At 34.2% G+C, this 26,103-nt stretch overlaps 1 protein-coding gene and 1 pseudogene across 1 annotated transcript; one reads left to right on the forward strand and one right to left on the reverse strand.

Moving 5' to 3' along the window:
- Nucleotides 1-14,374: 14,374 nt before the first annotated feature.
- Nucleotides 14,375-26,103, forward strand: part of LOC134251539 (uncharacterized) — a 30,310-nt pseudogene continuing 18,581 nt past the window's right edge.
- LOC134251538 (uncharacterized) lies at nucleotides 14,676-16,664 on the reverse strand. The gene is made up of 4 exons (XM_062733947.1): nucleotides 16,377-16,664; nucleotides 15,936-16,037; nucleotides 15,310-15,416; nucleotides 14,676-14,867 (listed from the first exon to the last, which is right to left on the reverse strand). The coding sequence occupies exons 1-4, from the start codon at nucleotides 16,662-16,664 to the stop codon at nucleotides 14,780-14,782; spliced, it is 585 nt and encodes a 194-aa protein (XP_062589931.1). The 3' UTR covers nucleotides 14,676-14,779.

Genomic DNA, 26,103 nt, shown 5'->3' on the forward strand with positions numbered 1-26,103 from the left:
AAGAAATATACATGTATAAAAAAGAATTTAACTACAGGGGAACTTGGATAAGGCCGAGATTGTCTTTTCTTTTACACAGGCTGATATCGAATTTTTTTATTAAGTTGAATTCCCGAGTGTTTTAGCATTACTCTCTTTGAAATATTTAATAATTAAAAAATGCACAGATAGACTAAATTATTTTTTGAGAAATTAAAAGATAAAACTGTTTTTAGCAAAACTTTTCGACAACAGATCTTACATGACTTGTCGAAAGGGTTCGGGAGAATTGCTATTATTAAGTACATGAAGTTGCCAAAATAAAAAAAAGACATTCTAGCTAAGTTCAAAATATAGTGTCTACAAAGTTACTTTCTTTATTCCATGTTATGCAAAACAATCCCACACAGTTAAGTACATATGGTTATCAGATCTTCCACCCATTAATTCTCGATTAGGAGCAATATGTGCTCAGCATGTATTCTTTAGGTCTATGGAGGTATCACATTGCCCATCCTGCAGAAGTCGATCGTAATTACTTTCAGTCATTCAATTAAATGAAAAAATACACTTTATTGTCTAGATATCAAGAAAAATTATGCTTAAATAAAAGAATGCATTTTTTTTATATTTTAGAAATGATGTACATATAAATTTGAATTTTTAAGTCCAGAACAAAATTTTATAAGTTTTGCTTTTTCCTTATTAATTATTCTATTTTTGTTATATATTTTTAAAAGTTGTTTTTAGCAATATAGATAGATATCCTTTCTAAGAAAGGAAACATGCCAAGAAAACCTTAGCATTCTATCCGGAGAGCGAACTCAATAAAAGCCGAATTAACGTTAATCTGAGAAAATTTCCCCGAGAAATCTTGGCGAGGCAATTAATGTCTTAAGTAAATTGGGATTAAAACAAAAGTAGAAAACTAATTATTAAGAAGCCTTTGACCCATTCTTTTTTTTTCGGGAGGGGGGTTATATTAATCAAATACTGAAAAACGTAAATTAAAGAAAAAGAAAGTTATAATAATTATTAATTGTAGTAAACTAAATCGATAGTAGAAATAAGCTGTCTTTCAATTTTTTATTTACGTATTTCCATATAATTTTATTTCCCTTAGTATAAATTAACTTCGGGTACGACGAACTAGGTAATTCTGGAAGTATAGGTATCACACTGATAACTGACCAATCAAAATGAACTTAGTCAAATATAGGTCCATACATATCAAATTGATTTTCCTTTCTTTTGAGACGTTTTTCTATTCTCTTCCAAGCCATTTTTACAACTTTGGTACCTATGTCTAGTAAATTTTATGTACTTTATGAACAAATAAAGGTTTTTGAAAGGACCTTTTTTCCGGGCATGGGAGGCTACTACCTGTGATGCACTCGGAATGTTTATAAACACATTAAAAACGCGTGGATTTGAGGTAGCCCTGTTTGCAAATGGAAAAAGAAAATGCCGTGTAGGTACCGTTTTGTGTGTGAGGATGTGTCACCTAGTGTGACAGGTAATGTTAAACATCTCCTGCTAAATATTTTTTTCAAGTAAACAATTACCCGATTCTTTTTTTACGATCTTTTTGTGAAAACATTTACCGTTGTGATACCTAGACCCAACCTGATTGGCTACGTTAATATTTTCATTTTAATGTAAAAATATCACTGATAGAAATGAATGGAGGAATTTATCAAGTTTATTTTTCTTTAATCAAAAAAGCTGAAAACCTAGGATCCACCCTCCTGAAATCGAAATCTGCTGCCGTAGACTGTCTTGCCAGCGTTTGGGGAATATGCGTGATTTGTATCAATTACACTTTTATTGACTTCATCGGTGCGCGTCAATCGGACAAGATTTCTTTGCATGTAAATGTTAACTGTTCATATTTTTGTTACATCCTGAAAAATAAACATTTTCAATAATGTATTAATTAATATACTGTCACATGAAATAATTATACATACAAATGCGATACATGTAGCAGTAGTTTACATGTAAAACATGTAAATAGTAAAATGGAATAAACTTCAATGGATTTACATTTTCTCAGAGGTCAGCTTGCGCTTTCAGGTTTGATAGATAATATATCTAGATGCTTACAAAATTTAAGAATAACAGTCTTAGTAATTAAGATCAGATGTATAACACCCAATACACCATTATCGAATACAAGTCGTAAATAATAAATTACAATTAAGAATAGAAAATACAGGCATATAAAAAGGAAGGCGATATTTATTTTTTTCTATTTCAAATGAATTACATTATTTGAGTTTTTAAAATTAAATGTTCAAAAGAAGTTTTATCAGTATTGCTTTTGCGTTAGCTTTTTCTAAAGTCTATTTTTCTCTTTTTTGACCTCATGGTGTTAGTGTCGATAGATCAACTAAAAAAAAGAATAACAGTCCATGATTTTTATCACATCTTTGAAACCTCAATCTCGGTTACTGCTGCATGAGAAGATAATGTTTATGCAATTACAGCAGAGTATATGTTACATATCAACAAAATGTAAATAGGGCGACCTGTGATTTTGTCGGGCTTAGATTTTGATGGTGAAAAAATGTGAACTTACAGCTTGATTTAGGTCAGAATATTATGACATGGCCGCAGCTCTATCAAATACAAGGGGTTGATTACAAATGTAACAGCGGGGATTCACGCACCAGAAAAGAAAATGGTGAAATGATAAGAAACAGACCATCTCAATTTTCTCTCACAACAACCTATTGACGCTAATTCATTCATTGATCTTGAAAACAATGAATTTGTTTTCAAGTTCTGCATGAAAACAGTTTATTTTTCCGTTTCACGTTTTTTACCCCACATGATGATTTGTGTAAAAGGCAGTTTTGAAATTGGCGGCATCAGATATTTGCATTGTGCCCAGTGGCTTATCCACTTCAAAGTCGCAGAGAACACGAAGCAAGTTAGAGAAAGAAAACCAAGTTAGACTGCCCCTCAATAAGTGATCGCAATATTTCAGGAGTGGTTTAAGTGACGACTGGATATAAAAGTGACTGTTTTCTGTTTTTACAGTTACTCTGTAGATTTTTATTACCAAACTGTAATGTTAGTAGTGAACACTGCATCAGTGAAATTCTTTGGGAGGAAATTTACCCTGTAAAGTTTTGTTATATAAAGGCTATTTGCTTTTGAATTGACAACTGTATGTTTACTGTATGAATGTCATTTTGAGAGGAAATTTACTCTCTAGATTTTTGCTATTTTCAAATTGTAATATAGTTGTGAACACTATATCAGTGATTCTCTTTGGGAGGAAATTTACTCCGTAAAATCTAGCTGTGTAAACGATGGTTGCTTTGGCTTTGGAATGCTGAATGTACAATGCAATGAGGTGCAATTTGAGAGGAAATTTACTCTGTAGAGTTTTTTCTATTTTGAAATGTAGTGGTGAACAATGTATCAGTGATATTCTTTGGGAGGAAATTTACTCCGTAAAATCTAGCTAAGTAAACGATGGTTTCTTTTGCTTTGAAATACTGAATGTACAATGCACAGACGTGAATTTAGAAAGGAAATTTACTCTGTAGATTTTTTTATTACCAAATTGTTATGTTAGTAGTGAACACTGTATCAGTGATAGCCTTTGGGAGGAAATTTACTCCGTAAAATATAGCTATGTAAACGATGGTTACTTTGGCTTTGAAATACTGAATATACAATGCACCAATGTGAATTTAGAGAGGAGATTTACTCTGTAGATTTTTGCTATTTCTAAATTGTAATTGTTGTAGTGAATACTGTTTCAGTGATGTTCTTTTGGAGGAAATTTACTCCGTAAAATCTTGTTATATCAAGGATAGTCGCTTCTGAATTGACTACTGCATGTTACTGTATGAATGTCATTTTGAGAGGAAATTTACTCTCTAGATTTTTGCTATTTACAAATTGTAATAATGTTGTGAACACTATATCAGTGATAGTCTTTGGGAGGAAATCTACTCCGTAAAATCTAGCTGTGTAAACGATGGTTGCTTTGGCTTTAAAATACTGAATGTGCTATGAACTAATGTGAATTTAGAGAGGAGGTTTACTCTGTAGATTTTTTGTTATTACCAAACTGCAATGCTAGTAGTTAACACTGCATCAGTGACATTTTTTGGGAGGAAATTTACCCCCTAAAATTTAGCTGTCTATTACACTGTATCATTGTCATTTTGAGAGGAAATTTACCCTGTAGATTTTTGCTTTTTTTCAAACTGTAATGTTAGTAGTGAACACTGTACATGTATCAATGATATTCTTTGGGAGGAAATTTACCCCCTAAAATGTAGCTGTCTATTACACTGTATCAATGTCATTTTTGAGAGGAAAATTACATTTGTAGATTTTTGCCTTCTTCAATTTGCACTGTGGTAGTGAAAACTGTTTCAGTGATAGTCTTTGGGAGGAAATTTACTCCGTAAAATCTAGCTATGTAAACGATGGTTGCTTTGGCTTTGAAATACTTAATGTACAATGCACCAATGTGAATTTAGAGAGGAAATTTACTCTGTAGATTTTTGCTATTTCTAAATTGTAATTTTGTAGTGAATACTGTATCAGTGATATTCTTTGGGAGGAAATTTACTCCGTAAAATCTTGTTATATCAAGGATAGTCGCTTTTGAATTGACTACTGTATGCTAACTGTATCAGTGTCATTTTTGAAAGGAAATTTACCCTGTAGATTTTTGCCTTTTTCATATTGTAATGTGGTAGTGAAAACTGTTTCAGTGATAGTTTTGGGAGGAAATTTACTCCGTAAAATCTAGCTATGTGAACGATGGTTCGCGTTCATTAAACTTTTGATATTCGCACCAATAAATATCTTGTAAACTGTGTTATTTGTTGAGTTTTGTCAATACTTAAGGGCAAAATGCTTAAAACAGAAAAAAAGATTTTCTGTTTTGATTTTGGAATGCGTTAATTATAAAAATAACAAGACCTTATTTTTGTCGTTCAACAAAAACGGAGGGCTTTTCGACCCCTTAAAAAGAAGAATCGTTTATTACACATTTAAAAAAACTCAAATAATACAATATCGCAAAAGTTCTTTTGAGATCAACACTGAATTGAAAACATAACAATTCTCTTTGTCCACCAGCGTCTACTCAAAGAGACATAACTCTTTCATCAATATTTAAAACATACGAAAATGTACTGTTTTTCAATCCACTAAAACTCCTATAAGGGGTCAAAAAGTGACCCCAAGGCCAATATTTTTTGAACTGCACTGTTTATGCAAAATGCAAAACCAAAATTAGTTTTAAGATTGCTTGAAAAATAAAAAAGTTAGAGGGAAAAGGCTGTTTTCTGAATTGACCCCTAAAATCCCTTCTACTTAAGGGATTTTTCTATGCATGACCTTACCAAGTTGAGACAATGATAGAGTCATTATTCATGTGAAATATCACGAGAATCGCTTGCTTCCCTTTCGATATATGGGACATTGTCTGATTTCATATTTAACATAGAAATCTCCATAGACAATTTTAAGGTACTTATAAAACCGGAAGTAATTTACATATCCATACCAAAATTGACAAATAGAGAGCATTTAAAACTCTTAACAGTTTGACAAAGAGAGGTAACTCTTGCACAATTATTTTTGAAAATACTTAAAAAAACAAAATTTCAGGTCTCTAAAAGTCCTTTAAGGGGTCAAAAAGTGACCCCATGGACCATAATTTTTAAATTGCCCTTCTTATGCTTAACTCAAAACTGAAGTCAGTTTGTATATTGATTGAGAAATAAAAAAGTTACAGGCCAAAAAACGGTTCTTCTATACTGACCCCTAAAATCCCTATAATCTGAACGAACCTTGTTTCCTGATCTATTCTCCAAAAGATAATAATAGAATTATTATTCATGTGAAATATCATAAGAATTGCTTGCTTCCCTTTTGAGATAATTGATATTGAATGATTATTAATTTAACATAGAAATCTCCATAGACAAATTTAAGGTACTTATAAAACCGGAAGTACACTTCATATGCTTACCAAAATTGAAACAAACAGATCATTTTAAACTCCAAACATGTTGACAAAGAGAGATAACTCCTATATCATCATTTTTGGAAAAAAATTAAAAATATAATATTTCAGGTCTCTTAAACTCCTTTAAGGGGTCAAAATGTGACCCCACGGACCATAATTTTTAGATTGTTCTCTTTATGCTTGAGTCAAATCTGAAAACTGTTTGAAAATTCATTGAGAAAAAAAAAAGTTACAGGGAAAGGTCTGTTTTCAAGGATGACCCCTTGAAATCCCTTTTTTTCTCAATTATAGTTTTATATTCTTTTGAGTTCAGGGCAATACCAGAGTCATTCTGTATTTAAAATATTACAAGAAAATCTTGATGATTTAAACAGAAAATGGCCCACAACTAATTTCATTTTAACATAGAAACTCCCATAGACTATTTTCAAAGACCCCTTAAACCGGAAGTTCCTCTCTAATCGATATGAAACTTACAGGATATGTTGTACTAGTTAGTTCTAATATATTTCCATGCTCAAAATAATTTTCTGAACGTTATTGTGACTTTCAAAAATTTCATCCCCCCTCCTTCAATGTTAAAATTCATATATCTCGAAAAGTATCGGTGGTCGAAAATCGCCTACCGGATAATAATAATAATATTAGGAAACCGACGGAAAACAATAAGGTCTTCCGAAGGAAGTCGGAAGACCTTAATAAGAAACAATAGAATCACTATAAGGTCTTCCGTGGAGACGGAAGACCTTAATAATAAACATAAGCATTTCAAGAGGTCTTTCCACAGGAAGGTGGAAAGACCTAATAATAAGTAAGAAACTTATTGTTCAAAGAACAATAAGAGGTCTTTCCACCTTCTTTGAATTTCAATTTTGTTTTAAAATTTAATTCCATGAATAAGAAACTAAAATTGTCTTAGTGGATAGCAAAAATTAAAAATTTAACAAAAAAATGAAGTGACCTTGACCTTTGACCTTGAAAAAATATTCAAGGTCAATTAACCCCATGATTCTATGACTTATAGTTTTAAAGTTATAAGGTTTAATAGTAAGTACAAAGAAGTTAAAGGGCAATAACTCATATAAGGGGGTCATCAGATCCTTTTGCAACTATGCAGTGAAGTAAGGACTAAAGACCCTGAAGACATAAGAGAAGGTTTGGTGTCTCTATCTTCTATGGTTTCGAAAGAGTAGCGATAACAAGGTTTTTTGCACAAGGGGCAATAACTTTTAAAAGGTTTAATCTTAGGGTAAAAAAATTGGTTTTATGAAATAGTTAAAAGAGGACATATTAATGATGCATAGACATTAAGTATATGTTAAATGACAAAAGATATATAAAAAGACCTAAAATTCTCAGTTTTGGAGTGACCTTGACATTTGACCTTTACATGAATTTGAAGGTCTAAGGTCATTGAATCTTTTGCAGTTGGTCCCATGTCTCTACAACTTGTCGTTTTGAAAATTTTTTTAATTATGTGTAAAATTTAAAAAGTTTCAGGGGCAATATCTCATTGAAGGGGTTCCTGAATGCTTTCGCAATGATCAGATTGAAAAGTCCCCTTTATTAGTCGAAGACATTGGTGAAGGTTTCATGCCTCTTCGGTTTACGCTTTCGAAGGAGTAGAAATAGCATGCATTTCTTGCAAAAGGGGCAATAACTCCGAAAGGGGTCAAAGTTCATTTACGCAGGGTTTAACTAAAAATCATTTTAGAAGTACATTCATATAAACTATAAATCTTTTCGATATCTTAAGAAACAAAAAACCATTCGGCGGAAAAATAATAATAATAATAAAAAATAGAACAATATCAATAGGTTTTTCCACAGAAAGGTGGAAATACCTAACTAGGAGACTTATTGTTCACAGAACAATAAGACACTACTGTATTAAAAAGATTCTGAGAATCCAACAAAACCCTGAGTTGTACTGAGAAAACCCTGAGTGGTACTGAGGCTACTACTGAGATTCTGAGGTAGTCCTGAGATGCACTGAGGTTTTGATTGTGCATTCTGTTGTGCTACTGAGGAGCACTGAGGTTTGGACTGTTGATACTGTGGAAGTACTGAGGGGCACTGAGTGATACTGAGGTTTTTTCTGAGGCTACCGAGGACATACTGAGAGGCACTGAGGTTATTTTTTTCTATAAACGATATCAAACTTGCATTTTGAAGAACATTTATACCTCTATATTTCATCAGTAGATTATTTCACTTGAAAGTTTAGCATTGTTGTAGATTTGTTGAGATGATGTCCTCCAACTTTAGTAAAATGATGCTTTTTATTAACTGCAGATTGTCAAAAGATTGCTAGCATGTATATACATTCATTTTTTCCTTTTTCCTTTGCAAAACAACTTTTTATCTGATAGTTGTTTTCTATTTGTTTACATATAGTTTACACTGTAAAAAATGTGTTTAGATGATATACACTTTCCTAAGCACTTTCTTGTCACACTTTTTTTTTGATGCGTTGAAATTCTAAACACATTGAATTTCATTACATGTAACGGAAAGTGTTTAGTCCCTAAACAATTACATGACTGTTTAGATTTTAAACACTTTACAAAACATGTTATGATACGTGTTTACAAATTAAACACTTGGATGTTTTCGTTGTCTTCCTGCAAGAAAACTGAAAAAATAACAATTGTTTACATTTTAAATTTTATTCAATGAACATTAAAACATGAATTTTTATAAAGAATTTTAAATTAAATATACATTATATTTTTACACGCTGGTTTTAATTCTAACCAGAGTAGCAAGCAGTTACAATGTATTTTCTCATGTCTGTATCAAGTTTAACTTCCAGCAATTTTTCACTGAGCACCACACGCATAATTTGTTTTCATCTGTGACCGTCAGTAGGTAATCCACTGTCATTATTTGAGAATATTTTTAGGTTGTTCAAAGCTATAATCTACTATAATGGCTGTGTGATGCGTACAGTGTGTGTGTTTGTCTGTGTCTGTGCTTGTCGCTCTCGCTTTCAGCACCACCCCTGGCTAACAGTTTGCTGTGAAAAGGAAGCAGAATACGTAAGTCTTCCCTGCCAGGTATAGCCTCTCCACAGTTAGACCTATGTGGCCCAGATATGGGATCCTCCTCGAGGTAGCAGGGTCTTGGAGGAGACTAGGCCCCTAAATGCACGGCATGCATGGCCCACCGGCGTGTGGATATGCCCTGATGCCTGCAATCCTAGTCCCCAGCTATGGGTAAATAGTAACAAACCGCTGCCTTGTGGTTACCTTTTGGAGAAGGAAAGGCTAAGGAGTAAACCCTATAGAAATCCGCTCAGGTAAGGGCGTTAGCTGAGTAAAGCAGTTACCTAGGAGAAGATAAACTCTAATTTAAAAATCATGGGCAGATCTAGTCTCGTTAGCCATGGAAAGCCATAGATCTAGTGAAAGGAAACCATAAACAAATTACCCTGGTCCTCTAGGTTGGGGGTTGGGCAAGGGGGTAATCTCCCCTTCCTTTGAAATCATAGTGATTACGGAAACAAGGACTAGAAATATTTTTACTAACGTCGAGTCTTCAGCATACCAGCAGAATACTGCATGTTTGACTGTGAACAGTGAAAGCCGACAGGAAGCTGTCCACACGAGAAGTATACTGAACACACGAACAGAAATGAGAGTCGGTTTCTGGAACGTACGAACCATGTATGAAACAGGAAAACAGGCTCAAGTTCTGAGAGAGATGAAGGAAAACAGGCTACATGTACTAGGCATCAGTGAGTGTAGATGGACAGATTGTGGGAAGAATATTACCAGTACAGGGGAAGTTATTGTGTACTCTGGAAGAAGGGACAATCAACATCATGAGGGAGTAGCAGTCATACTAAGTAAAAATGCAGCAAAAGCATTAATAGAATACCATCCTGTAAATGAAAGAATCATTAGAGTAAGACTGAGAACAAAACCTGTCCAGACATCTATAATACAGGTCTATGCCCCTACAAATGAAGCAGAAAATGAGATTAAAGAGGAATTCTACGAGGCTCTACAGGCAGAATTTCAAAAAGTTCCAAAACAAGATCTGACGATCATCATTGGAGATCTCAATGCGAAAGTTGGAAGCGATAATGTTGGTTACGAAAGAGTTATGGGGAGGAATGGCTATGGAAGCATGAATGAGAACGGTGAATACTTCACAGAATTCTGTGGAAACAACAACTTAGTCATTGGTGGAACACTGTTCCAACATAAAGAGATACACAAACTTACCTGGGTGTCACCTGGAGGGAGAGATAAAAACCAAATTGACCATATTGCCATCAATGGAAAATGGAAAAGATCTTTACAGGATGTAAGAGTGAAGCGTGGGGCTGATGTTGGAAGTGATCACCACCTTGTTACTGCCAGCATAAAGCTTAAGCTGATGAAGGTAGCGCCAAAAAGCAACATCAGGCGAATAGATACAGGCAAGCTGAGAGAAAATAAAGTGAGGCAAGACTTTAGATTAGAGCTAAAGAACAGATTTCAAGCCTTGCAATGTTGTGATATTGATAATGAAGCGGTTGATGAACATTGGAGTGAAATCTGCAACCTGTTCAGTGAATCAAGCAAGAAGTGTCTAGGATTCAAAAGGCAAGTGTATAAGGAGTGGATTACACCAGATACTTGGAATATTATTGACAGAAGGAAAGGCCATAAAACCAAGCTATGTAATACCCACTCTAAAAGAATAAAAGAGAAATTAAGAGAGCAATATTCCAACTGCAATAGAGAGGTGAAGAAAGCAACAAAGAAAGATCGTAACAGTTTTATAGCAGGCATTGCAAAAGAAGCTGAGAAAGCTGCTTCTGAACAAAGAATGGGAGATCTATATCAAATAACAAAAAAGTTGAGTGGAAGGAAAAGAAAAACAAATATGCATGTGAAGGACAAGCAAAGCAACCTCATTACATCCGAAAGGGAACAAGATGAAAGATGGAGAGAACATTTTGAAGAAGTGTTGAATCGCCCAGAGCCTAACGAACTGGCACACATACCCGAAGCTGACACTGACTTAGAAATTGAAACAGAGGTACCATCTAAAGCTGAAATACTCAAAGCAATAACAGCCCTTAAGAACAACAAAGCACCTGGAAATGACCAACTACCAGCAGAAATATTCAAAGCAGACCCTAACCTTGCAGCAGACATCTTACACTCATTATTCACCAAGATCTGGAATAGAAATGCAATACCAACGACATGTTCCAAGGAAATATCATAAATGTACTAAAGAAGGAAGATCTTACTAATTGCAATAACTGGAGGGGCATCACATTACTATCAATACCGAGTAAGATTTTCAGCAGAATAATTATTGACAGAATTAAAACTGCAATAGATGCCAAACTAAGACAAGAACAAGCAGCTTTTAGGAAAGGGAAAAGTTGTTGCGACCAGGTGTTTAACCTACGAAATATTATAGAGCAATGTACAGAGTGGCAAAGGCAGCTTATAATAAACTTTATAGATTTCGAGAAAGCCTTTGACAGTATCCACAGGGAAAGTCTATGGAAGATCTTAAGACATTATGGAATACCATCAAATATAGTAGAACTGATAAAAGCTTTTTACGTGGAGTTTAATTGCTCTGTAGGCAACTCATCAGATACATGCTTCATAGTAAAATCTGGCGTGAGGCAGGGATGTGTGATGTCAGCTCTCTTTTTTGTAATAGCAATTGACTGGGTAATGAAATCAACCCTAGATGGAAATAACACAGAAATAAGATGGACACTCTTTACCAATCTTGAAGACCTAGACTACGCAGATGACTTGGCCCTACTATCACATCTGGAAAAGCATATGCAAAGTAAAACAACAAAACTACAGGAAAATGCAGAAAAAAATTGGCCTAAAAATCAATACCAGGAAAACTGAAGTTATGTCATTAAACACCAAACAACAAGCAAGAATACAGGTTGATGGAAACGACTTGGGTAACACAACAACATTTACCTATCTTGGCTGCATAGTAACATCGGATGGGGGTGCAGACAAAGATATAAAGGCCAGATTTAGCAAAGCCAGAGGTGCCTTCATCAACCTCAAGAACATCTGGAAAACGAGCGACATAAGCAGAAGGACAAAAATGAGAATATATAACAGCTGCGTACTGTCTGTCCTACTCTATGGGTCAGAATGCTGGAGAATGACAGAAGGAGACATATGCAAACTCTCTAGTTTCCACAATGGATGCCTCAGAAAGATCATGAGGATTTTCTGGCCAAATGTGGAACTACATGAGGAGGCCAACACAGATATTATGCGTACTTTGTTAACAAAACGGAGATGGCGATGGATAGGGCATGTGTTGAGGAAACCAGCCGAATGCATCACCAAAGTAGCCGCTCTTAGATGGACACCGGAAGGGAAGAGGAAACCTGGTCGGCCAAAGAACACCTGGCGAAGGACGGTTGAAAAAGAAATGAGGGACCACAAACTAACGTGGGGAGAGTTAGAAAGAAATGCTAAAGATAGAGAAAAGTGGAAAGATCTAGTTCTTGCCCTATGTGCCCACGGGCATAACAAGGACTAGGTAGGTAGGTAGGTCAAAGCTATAACGAACAGCAGACTTCACAAAACTCAGTTTCCCCGAGAAAGTAAGAAGTGTTGAAAAATGTAAGAACGAGGGCATGTCATTGTGGACTTGAAGATGGCAACAGTTTCTCTGATACGTGTATTTTTGCTTTCAAGTTCGATGTGGACCATATCCTGTAAGAAAGAAATTCAAATTTTATCAAAATATGCTTTTCACTGGCTGGATTTGTATTAACCTATTCTTTTTTACATGTTTGATAGCTATTATTGTGCTACTTTTATTGAACCTCGTCTATCATGTCTATATAACCACAATTAGTATTGATACTGTTATAGATACATGTATTATTGATATTCTATATAATGTACTCCTTGCTAGATTTCAGGAATACAAAATATAACCGAAGGTAATCTTGATCTACAGCTATGTGCAAACGCATGTCTGTTTACGTAGCCCATCATGGTCAATTTATGTAAAAAAAAAATAGTTATCATACCTTGTATCGCAGTAATGTTGCAGTTTAAATGCTTTTCACAATCTCTTCATGGTTATCATTTTGATAAGCATTCACTTCCTTTAATCCATCTTCTTTAGCTTACATTGGAATTTCCTTTGTTTCGAAAACCGCTCTATTTATCATTCGAATACATATGCGTCATTTCCGGGAAGATAACTCTGCACTTCACAGAAAAGTGTTCAATTTCTAAACACTTATATCTAAACATGTGTTAAATCTTAACATCATTTAGATATAACACACCTTTAGACCTAAGTGTTTAGCCGTTAAACACAATCTTATAATTTAATATAATTTAATAAATTGTTAAATTGTCTGTTTAGAGAGAGAGAGATAGAGAGAGAGAGAGAGAGAGAAAGAGAGAGAGAGAAGTGTGTGTGTGTATGCTTCCAAACCCCCATCCCTGAAACACAAGCACGAAACTGTGCATGCAGTGTTACCCTATCAAATGTTATCTAATTTCTTTTCCATATTACCGGTATACTCTTCTTCATTGAATTGATAGATAATGCATTTCTTTTCTCTTTTTCGATTTATAAAGAGAACTTTTTTCTGTGTTTTTTTTAATGCCAGCCATTCATGGTCTGCATTTGCATTTGATCTACTTGAAAATCAAGTTTTTCGCATGTTTTTAAACATGTGGATTGCATTTAATTTTTTCCCCCTTTTATTCATTCAAACACGAATCCTAAATAATGCAGTGATCTAAAGTATGTGTGGATTGGAGGGCAAGACCAATTAAAAAAATATTCCTGTCGTTTCATCTCGCAAATACCATAAGTTCAAGAAAGCTATATTATTTTTTCTCATCTTTTAGACATCAATATAATTATAACAATTTTTGTCCACAAAATGTTTTTTTTTTAATTTATTTACACAAATACCTTACTTCTGGGACCCTTAAGAACGCAGACCTAGTTTGCCTATTTTGTTTATAAATATTTTTTTTTCGTTCAAGGAAACGATCATATATGTGCGGACAGATGATTATGAATAATAATTATTAAACAATAACTAATTCTCGGGATGGTTGGGGCCAACTTGGGGGACAGCTATTCACAAACATTGAAATTGTACAATACGTATTTGTAATAGTTTATCGTCTCTATATATCTCTCTCACTCTTTAAATGAGTAGTGGATTCGATTAAAATACATCAGATTATGGGGAAATATTTCAAAATAAATATATTTATAGATATTCTTAATGAATATTCTCCGCGTGTTTACACCTATTTAGGTATTTAGACTTCACCTTTAACAACTCCTTTCGTGTTTTTAGACATTGGAAATACTTTACAGTTATTTCCCTTTCCCACGTTAGTTTGTGCACATGGCATGGCTAGGATATATTGAACTCTGAGCTCAAATTAAACAATTACAACCCATATATTGAAAATGGATCTGAACTGCACACACGCTAAAGGAGTCTGGCGAAGAATCTACCGGATATACTTTAGATGAAAGAACATCCAATGATGGAAATTGTCTCTTTTCAGTCACCGAGTCAGTCAACACAGAACACCTGAATTTGGTAAGATTGATTTATTGTTTTCATTTTTAAAAATAGCTACTATTTTATTACATTAATATTGATAAAATACATATGAAAGAATGCTGCAAAACACAAACAGCATACCGAGAATCAAATGTTTATAGAGTTAATTAATAATAGTTTATGCACTACGGATTCACAGTCAATTGTTCATGGGAATGCACGTGTTGCCATAACTACAAGGACTTCTTCTTGGTCAGCTTTGCTAGGGGAATGTCACTGTCTGAGTCGCTGTCGGGCTCAAAACCTCTGTTGTCTACTCCACTGAAATTAAGGGAAAAACAAAATAAATATAGGGCATCATTTTCAAAAATTCAATCAGTAGCTAGGTGTTTTCTTTTTAAAATAAATTTTGTTTGATATTTCCTTGGTAAATTTTAAATTTGTATTCAAGTTTGAGTGTCTGATTTTTGTTGTTTTTTTTTTTTAGAGGATGCAGTACTTAGCTTTATTCCTGTTAAGTACTGTACATGTACATATTTATTTTTTAAGTGCACATAATGACAATTCAGATTTTCTTTCAAGCAAGCAAAAGCCATTTATTTTTTTTGATTTCATAAAATTAATCCTTTTATGTTCATGATTTAAAACACTTTTAATCTAATAATTGAAAGTTCATATCTCAAGACAAATGTTGTTCATGTCAGTTGCAGCTAATTAAACTGGTAAACATCGTGAAGAAAATAGTGGAAGAATTTTTACATACATTTCCTCTGTATCTTGGAGAAGCAGCACATTTTCCTTGTTGGAATGTTGTCGCTTCCGTTTCATGAGTTTCCAAGCAGATTCATGATTCTTTTGTGCTTCTTCTCTATAAACAAAATAACAAATTAAGGAAAAACAGAAACACAAAACACATGAATGCATATAACATATATTTAAGGGCTACAGACTGAGTAATTAATATTACATTGAAATTTGTTTAATTCTGAACAAACTTATAAATGTAGTGTTTAATCAGGCGTAAATTGCTCAATTTTATTTAGAAAATGACCGGTAAAATGTTACTTGTTTAAAAACCTTAATTTTAATTTATTGATTGATTGATTGTATACTGTTTAACGTCCCTCTCCAGAATATTTCACTGATATGGAGACGTCACCATTGCCGGTGAAGGGCTGCAAATTTGGGCCTATGCTCGGCACTCAGGGCCATTGAGCAGGGAGGGATCTTTATCGTGCCACACCTGCTGTGACACGGGGCCTCGGTTTATACGGTCTCATCCGAAGGACCGCCCCATTTAGTCGCCTTTTACGACAAGCAAGGGGGTACTGAGGAACTATTCTAACCCGGATCCTCACGGGAAAATAATTTAAAGATAAAAGCTACCTCTTTTTTCGCATAATATTTCTGCCACTGCATCGCCTTTTGAATTCTTTTCTTTAATTTCTGGCAATCAACGGTGTAGTTGGGGAATTTCTGGGATATGATGACCTAAATTTATAATTGTATTTCTCCATGAAATGAAAATATAAGGAACCACTGTCTAGTTAGTAGAGTATGCCAGAGACAATAATGAAAACTGGAAACATGGGATAATTTATCAGCAGAATCATGATTATATGTTTGATTTCCATTAACAGAACTCTTCAGAATTAAAGGAGCGCTTAATTATCATCAAAGTGCACATGCCTCGAAAATGTAATCTTATTCTTCTCAGTATACAGTGATTCCTTAAGACCTAAACTATATTTGAACATGTTTAAACCATTTCTGTCATTTTGTTTATCATTCTTATTGAGAACTATGAAGTATAACTGGTTTATAATTTACCTGTACCACACCATGCTCAAATGTCCCCTTCTTCCACATGTTGTCCGCATCTAATGTCTCCTGTGGAAACTCAAAGTTGTTGGTTTGGGTAGATTCATTGGATTTAGGTTGGTTACAGGAACACACGGTTCCCATACTTAAACGAGCACAACACACACACTGAAATGTACATTTTTGCACGGGTTGGTTGCCTTGATGCACAGAGACACCTTGTATACTAGGTCCAAGATACTGATAAGTATAGTCAGAGTCACTAAAAGTAAGGGTGTTGAAACTGGAAGAACTCATCTTGGCGTAACACTTGAAGGCTCCTTTTTACAATTTGGTTTGGATTAAAAGTGAAATACAGGACCTCACTATTAAATACTTGCAGTACTACAGTGTTTTCATAGAACAAATTAACATCTCAATGTCAGAGGTTGTTGTGATAACCAGGTACCCCTTTTGTTTTTTTAGCAATCAACAGATCATTCTGATAATCTTTGATACAGGATAATTAAGGTCTTCCGTTTCCAATGGAAGACCTTCTACTGATTCTGATTATTAAGATTATTCTTATTATTTTTTTTTCCTAGACGCCAACTTTGAGGCCTCGTATCTCGTTCATTTTTCAATGGATTTTGTTCAAATTTTCAGACATTATAGACGGTAATAAACTCTATCAGAATGCTGTCAATAATTTCAAAAAGTCACTTCCGGTTTTGAGTTATTTCCCTTTAAACGAAAAATTATAGCCTTTCAATTCCAGACAAAGGCTCAGAGACCACTAGAGCTGGAGCAGAAATTTTACTGGTTTTAGATAACAGAAGGATTGAAGTTGTGCACATCGGTTTTTGTTTTTCGATTTCTCTATTCAAAATGGCGCTATACAGGGGTCAAAAAATAGAACGCCTAAAAGAGCGAAAATTTACACATGTTTTCCTTTTTATCTTGAAAACTAAAAATATTTTGTTAAGACATGTTGAATAAAAGTTGTGCATAATTGCAAGAGCTTTCATTTGATATCAATAAAAAGGGGCTGGCCCCTAAAATTAGGGATCTAGTGCCCTTGAAAATTTTTTCTATATATTTTAAAAACGATTAATATTTCGAATGACTTTTGATAATAAAGTTGTGATTTAACATCTTACTGATCTTATGAAATTGTTATTTTGTTCTAGTCTTGATTAAAATATGTACAGGTAATTCTTTTCGCTCAGCTCGTAAATGAGAGTTTCTCATGCGTGTATATAAAACAAACTTACTTTAAATAAAAATCATGGCTACATTGGATGCTAATATTCTTTAGAATAAAGTTCTTGAAGTGTTTTGTGCTTTTTTTTCCCCAAATTGTCATGCTTATTTACTAAGCGCACGACTTTACATTCACCTTGTTTGTTTACAATTATATAACGCGCCTCCCTCGATAACGTGGGGCAAAGTCAGTCACCGGGAATCAATCGGCGGGTAATCCAGCGACCCACAGTTATACACAAATAAAAACACAGAATGGTTAAATTCATTTTTATAAATGTATTAAATTGTTGCTTAATACTATCTCTGTCCTATGAAAATATTAATTTGTTCGAGTCTTGCGTATTATAGGAAAGAAAGCTAGACGGTGCTATTGAAGGAAAACTCTTAAGTTTTTATGCGTAGAATTGCAGTAAACTTGCCAGAAGTAATAAATATTTAACAACGCTGTATCATATCTCTTTTTTAAAATTAGGTTTTAAACGTGTTCCTTGGTTCCCGTTCCGAGTATTCAATGGCATCATTTTCATTTTATTAATCAAGATCTTTCCAAGAGAAAGAGTTATAGAATAAGCACGAACTAGTATCTTTTCTTCGTTTAAATATGAACACAAACAATATCAACGAAAACGATAAACGCCCGGATCTAATAAAAAGAACTTTTAAAGAGTCAAATAATACAAAAATTATTTACCGCGCGATTCTCACATTCACCTGGAACCCAGATTTTAAGCGTGTGTACCATTGCGTAATCTTACGATTACACGTGTCGAAGAAAATCTAAAGCGACACACCGCGGCGAACCATTGACCCTGTAGTCATAGACAAAATAATTGGTGTATTAAAACTATTTTACACTTAATTAAGGTCTTCCGTTTCCAACGGAAGACCTTCTACTGATTCTGTTGGTAAAGATTATTATTCTTTTTTTCTTCTGCTTCCTAGACCGCAACTTTGAGGCCTCATATCTCGCTCATTTCTCAACGGATTTCGCTCAAATTTTCAGACGTTATAGACGTTAATGAACCCTATCAGAATGCTGTCTAAAATTTGAAAAAGCCACTTCCGGTTTTGAGTTATTTCCCTTTAAAGGAAAATTTATAGGCTTTCGTTTCCAGACAAAGGCTCAGAGACGGCTAAAGCTGGAGCAGAAATTCTACTGATTTTGGATAATAGAAGGATTGAAGTTGTGCACATCAGTTTTTGTTTTCCGATTTCTCTATTCAAAATGGCGCTATATAGGGGTCAAAAATTAGACGCTTAAAAGAACCAAAAATTACTCATATTTTTCTTTTTATCTTCTAAACTAAAAATATTTTGTTAATATATATCGAACATAATTTGTGCAGAATTAGAAGACCTTTCAAATGATATGTCGAAAAAAGGGCTGACCCCTAAATTAAGGGACCTAGAGGGGCCAAAAGTTTTTTCTAGATATCTCGAAAAGTATTGAGAATTTGTTATGCATCATAGAAGCAAAGTTGTTCAAAATATCAAGCTTTATCTAATGGGGTCGTCAAAATACGTCCAGCGTCGTCACTTCTGGTCGAACCGGAAGTAGTTAGAAAATGCATATTTTTGCCGTTTTTGACAGGTTTTTGGGTAACATGTGTCACTAGTAGCTTAAATATTAATTTTCCGTCCGACGTCGTCACTTCCGGTCAAACCGGAAGTACCAATGAATGGCTTAATTTTGCAATTCTTAACATAGATTTGGAGGATTAACCCATTTTAAGACTTCATAACTCTTTTTTTTAAAAATGAAAGTTACTTCCGGTCAAACAGGACGGAAGACCTACTCGTTGCTTTGCAACGAGCTCGGCTCTAGTTAATGGAAAATTATTATTGTCGGATATTTGAGATTAATATGTTGGCTTATCTTTGTTTTAAATTTGATCGTGATACATGTTTCTAGCTATCTAGGCTTTGTGTTTGTTTACAATTACGCGACGAATCATGCCTTCCATCGCTTGTTGACATTAATTTACACAGCGTGGTCAAATGTTAAATCTAATTTTACAAACTTAAGGAAAACATTATTTTCTATAAGTAAATCGAATTTTTCACAAATATTTTAAAATATCTTAAGTTAGACTTTAGAACAAAACGCTGGGGTATTTATTTGATATGTACATTAATCAATCTTCAATTTTTATAGTTCGTTAGTTCAATGTGTAATTTTACTTTTCATTTTGACGATTCATAGTGTAAGGACTGGCGATCTGCAGTTACTTAACTTCAACCAATATTGATTTAAATGCACAAGCTTATATTTCTTTGTGCTTTTAACAAACAAATAAATCTGTTTACAACACAAATTTTCCCAAACACATTTTTTTTTATCACAGATTTTACCATGGCTATTTCATTTTTAAATTTTTAAAGAAAATCTTCATAAGGATCTAATTAGAATTATACTCAATGAAATGGACTAAACATCGATAAATATCTCCGCACCTGTAAACTTCATAAGTGACTTCTGTGCTTGCACAATGCCCATTTTTATTACAGGTTGAATAGTCTAGTTGAAAAAAATAATTCAAGATTTTAAAGCAATGAATTTAATTTGTGTGATAATTTATTCAAAACCTGTAAATGATTAGAATAGTGTGCTAACATTTTAATTTTGTTCTGTGATTTTAAAAATATCAGTAGCAGGTTATACAATGAACATGTAAGTAGTAATAAACCCGCATCGTATGTACGGAATCGAAAATTTAAGAACTTACATGTATATAGCAATCTGCAGCTACATGTACTGAATATCAGAAATTTATCATGTAATTACACACTTTTATTTCCTAATTTAAACTGTTGAAATCATAACAGACACCATAGTTAAACATTAATTGTCTTATAATCGGCACTTAATAGGGCCTTTGAGCAGGGAGGGATCTTTTTTATGCCAGCACCTAAAGCGACACAGGACTTTGTTTTATACGGTCTCATCGGAAGAACAGGTCCCCACGTCCCACAGTGGGATTCTAAACCACGACGTAAGGAGCTGATCCTTACCTCGCGACTATAGAACAGTCTCTCTAATCACTGCGTTATGCGGGCAACCTTGGGGGATATAAAATGAAAACAATGAAGAGAACGGTCAGTTAAAAAAAAGAAGGGGTCGTTTTGAATATTATTCTTATGACCTTCAGGGCAAGTATGAGAAACCATATTTATGAAAGCTTCCTGATTTAAAAAAGATAGAAATCATGACTAGAGTTTTCCCTTGCAAAGTGATTGTGTATTTTGGGGGGTAGTGGGGATGGGACGGGAATGAAACGGTCTGTTTAACTGTCCATATGTCTGTCTGTCCCTGAAAGTTTTTCCCAGAATGCCAGGCTATAACATAAAGAAACCAGAAGCTTGTACTCGAAACAAAGATTTCAAATTATCTTAGGATGTGTCATTGTATTTATTCAAGGCAATATTACGGGAAATTCAAGATCACTGGAGAAAGAATTAATGTTTTGTTGCATTCATTTATATGTAATCGAGAATATCTGTAAGCTCATACTTGATACAGAGATTGCTTATGATAAAAAGGGTTTTTTTTACGATTTGGACTCAGAAAATAGTATTTTTTTAATTCTGACTATATTTGTTTAAGTTCATACTTGATCAATTGCTTATAGTCCGCCGGTTTTCAGATGACTTAAATAAGGTCATTTTAACAAATTCAGGGCCAATGACAGAAAAGTTGTAAAACACCTGTCAGAGTTATGAATTTCTAAAATTTGTTTCAGATTGAGGGTTTGTCTTGACAAAGAGCCAAGGTTATTCTGTTAAAATCAAGGTCACTGACAGAAGAAATCTGTTCTCTTCCAGGTTATGAACTAGTAAGTGAAAATCATTGGAGGCTCTTACTTGAAACATAGATTACTTATGATTGGAGGTTGTGTCATGTCACCCTAATCAAAGGTCTTTCTGGCAAATCAAGGTCACTGAGAGAGAAAAAATGTTTAAGCATAACTTTGTAATTAAGATTCACTGGAGGCTCATGGTGAGAAGAAAAGGTTGTTTACATAAGAAAGTGCAGTAACATTGACCCAAGGTCGGTACTTCCTGTCCACAGCTCCAACGGAAGACCTACTCGTTGCTTTGCAACGAGCTCGGCTCTAGTTTATTTATATCTTTTTTGGTATGTATATCAGACACGTATGTATGTGAACGTCTTTTTTCTTCAATACACACCGACAGTTGTAATATATAACGGCTACATATTTTATTCTCACACCGTTTCCGGAAGAACATTTACAGGTTCGAATGCAAAATAATGAAAAATTCACACGGGACCCTCCCCCTTATTTACGTACCCAAAAGTTTCTTTGACCCTTTTAATTAGAATATTTTGACATACAAAGTATTACAGGTGGAAAATCATTCATACTCTCTGATATTAAAATAGTTTCGTTTAAGTATCAAAGTACTCCAGTATTAGAAAAGACGGATTTTATAAAAGGCTAGTTTTAGCTTAAATTTTAGATTTTTCAGTTGTAATATTTATATATTAGAAAAATATTGTACTAAAATAAGGTCAAAGAATTATTAAGGTACGGAGTACGGACACGGGGGTTTGGGGTTGATGGTCCCAAGCACCTGTGGAAAAATTGGGTAGGAGTTCGGCTTTTGCTTGAAGTCCCTTTTTACGTTTTAGATCCCCTTCAAGAAGAGTCTTAATCCACTGACAAGAAGATGAAGATAATCTGCAGGATTTATCTACATGTAGTATATTTTATCTTTGTTGTTGCCACAATGCTGTACACACCTATTGTAAAATACGAACATTTCAACAATCCAAGTTCTATAGTTCAGTTTCTCATTTGTAATGCTGATCTGGCGCTAAAAATCATTTAATAAGTATACCAGATATTTTTGTACACAGAATTGTTTTTCCGGAAACATAATTATGTACACGTAATTAAGGACGTATATTTACCGATATACATTGTATCTTAAAATCGTCTCTTCTTATCAACGCTCAGCAGCAATTATGATAAATTGTTATTAATAACAAATTTTAAGAAATATTATCCATAAAGTAGAATATCAAACAATTCTACTATGTTTGAAGGTTTACTTAATAAAAAATAAATCATAAGAACAAAATTGCAAACTTAAATACCGTATACAATATGAAACTGAACAATGTGACACAAAATAATTTGAACCCAACTATTTGCTGGATGGAAATTTTTTCTTTCTCTGCAAGACTCGCTCTATTTTCTTATGCCTTGTCAATATATATATTTTCGGAGAGCTTCAGATCTGTAGCTATGCTCAACACGGACTTATTTTTGAAGTGTGGTGGAAAGGGGTGTATATATATTATATAGAGAAGAAATATTTATGAAATGTGGATAGTTCTTACTCTATGCCCCCCCCCCCCCCATTTACATTAATGTCTATATTAGTATATAAGTAAGGTACAAGTGCATGTACAGAAGAAAAAATCGGGGAGGGAAGGTTCATCAACAATTTAAAGTAATGTTGGAGTCAGAAATGTTTTACATTGAATGAAAAAAATTAAGAAGTGCTACAGGTTCAATCGTGCTAAATTCCGACATATCCGACCCATTTTGGGTTGGACATGAAGACCCTTGTTTCGTACTTAATTGGGGTGTCCCGTTCACCTGATATACTAAACAAAATATGCATGCCTAACTGTGGTGAACAGGATGTCGCATTCCTAAAATAGTTTTCTAAAGATTTACATGAATTTCTTTACGAATATAAATGGTATAGAATTTTCCTTACTTTACCCAGAATTGCCAGAAATTGATACTGTGCGCACTGAGCTAGCTTACAAAATGATTTTCCTGCTCTCATATATGAGTATTAAGGCAAAGCCCATATTTCGTGACAATAGTTAATGCATCGTCGCAAAGCACCGCAAAATATACAATCCTCTACTGTAAAAAAAAGCTACATGTATGTCCCAATGTTAGACCCACGACAGTGCTACAGACAGACATAAACCCCCACCTTTTTAAGCAGAGGCGTATACACTACATATCTTTGAAATATCCCATGCAGACATCCAGAAGATGTCCTCCAAACGCTCTAAATACTCACACGACAGGAGCATAGCATCGATTTTGACAAAAAAGGGGGGGGGGGAGAAAAAATTTAATTCAAACCTGAAATAAAACCTGAAAAACATACCAAATAGGAAATCGGAAGGGGGGGGGGGGTCGATCTCTATTCAGTATCATTTTTTCATACAATACAACATTCCCTTTTTTGATTCATTATTGTACAGCAATTATTGGTGGGGAGGTCAACTGATCTTTCACTATACATGTACATCGATAGTAAAACGTTTAGTCTTCCAATATATATCGGTAGTAAAAAGTTATGCATACGGCCTGAGTAACTTAGGCCATTCTTTTTTAACAGATTTCCCCCCTTGTAATACATATCTTTACTTTGCCCAATCTCAAAGGATCATTATTTGAATTATTTAGAAAAGTTTACAGACAGACGGACAACGAAAATGGGTGATCGCTTGAGTTTTCAGCTCATGTGAGCTAAAAAAATAGGCGACAGTCCCCTTTTTGCTACAAACTTAATTACATATTATTATTTTTCATCATTCCATTACAGCAAGAAATAGACGCAGATCTGTAGCTCTCCGAAAATATCTCTGGTAACCCATCAAAATTTTTCAGCCAGCCAGCTACAGATCTGCATCACAGCCACTCGTTTCGGTAAGAAATTTTTGACCCATTGTTTACTAGTAATACTTTTTGATCCATTATTATACTATGGGTCAAAAATTTATTGCAGGAACAAGTGCCCGTGATCTGCATCTATACAGGTAAATGATGTTGGTAAAAACCCCATGATGAAATAAATGGAAGAGCCTTATATTGCAATAATTTATATGCTAGTATCCGTATAATAGACGAACGTTTTTACAGAGCTCTGCAAAACATTCGATCTTGATGACGCCTGGACTATCGATGAGGGTCAGCAACACTTCGGGTCACTTGAAACTTCCGGTACGACGCACTGTGACACTTGCATATACTGACGATGTAATTGTCTTACTAACATTTTTTGGTAATGAAAACTCCTCGGGTAATAAAGAAATCGAAAGAAGCAGAGAAGATCACCAATGAAATCTTTAAACTGCAGCTTTGTACCATATATACGAATACCATTAGTTCTTTTGCACTCCTCTACAAATAATCAAAGTACTCAGAAGTACAGAGAGCCGGGCTCATTTACACAGTAGAATGGATTTCTTACATGAATCACGTTTATACTCTGATGAAAAAATTATTGTAAAACTATCAATATAAATGATAAGCATTGACAGTGAGTTTTTCAATCCTAATACCACGGTCCGATTTTGTCAGAATCAGAATTAATCTGGTACCGCAGCTGAATGTAAACAAACAGGTCAGTCTGGTTCCCCCTCCTGCTTTACCTCGTATGTGTAGAGAACTACGGTAACACTGATAATCAAAAACTCTTTCGCTAATGAACTATGTTCTTTGACTTATATGAAGTTTTCAACGTCATTACTATTAATATTTATTTTACATAGATAAAACTTCGTTTTATTTTTATTGTTTTATTTAGCATTTGTATAATCTCAAAAGTGGTTGAGAGTAAGAACTATATTTTTGCACGTAACTTTAAAATGGCGACTATGGGGTCAACATCCTGCCTTGAACATGATCACATAAGCCGGCAATTGCTCTTTGAGCAATAAGCCCGGCTAAAAACAACAAGATTTTTCGATCTAAGATTTCAATATTCTGGGTGATGATCTATTAGCAAAGTACTACTGGTTAAAACTTATGTAAATGGCAAAAATAACATTTAAAGTATTACAATTTAGATCATCGTATATCAAAATACTAGTATTATACAAAATGCAACCAGACACTTCGTATATTTAAGTATAGGATGGACCAAGTTGACTATTAGTATCTTTCTGTATAGCTTATGTATTAGATACATTAAATATTTTAAGATTCAAACAATGTTTGTGAAAGGGGGGAAGGATTCATTGATTTTTTTCACAAGACTTGAGAAGTAAAGTTTCCCCGCTATCGAAAATTCACTAGAAGTTGGAATTGTTGATAAGTACATGTGTAAAAAATAGGTCGATATTTTTGTTATGCTTGCCCGAATATTTTTCATTTTTTTAAATTCCCGGCCATGGGTTATGTGCTATTATTGATTGATTGTATGTTGTTTAACGTCCCTCAGGATAATTTTTCACAAATACAGGAAGGCCACCACTTACCGGTTGAGAGCTAAAAATTTTGTCCTATGCTCGGAACTCGAAGATAATTGGGCAGTGAGGGATCATTTCGTGCCAGCACCTACTGCGATACAGGACATCGGTTTATACAGTCTCAATGGAAGGACTGGTCTCCATGTCTCACAGTGGGATTCGAACCCAAGATTTTAAGGATTAACTCTTTACTTTGCGACTCTAGAGCATAAACTTTAACCACTCTGCCACGCGGAGAAGCTG

This window comes from Saccostrea cucullata, unplaced genomic scaffold (assembly GCF_032062105.1).
Source record: "Saccostrea cucullata isolate Sc308-1 unplaced genomic scaffold, CSIRO_AGI_Scuc_v1 ctg5538, whole genome shotgun sequence".
In the NCBI taxonomy this organism is placed as follows: domain Eukaryota; kingdom Metazoa; phylum Mollusca; class Bivalvia; order Ostreida; family Ostreidae; genus Saccostrea; species Saccostrea cuccullata.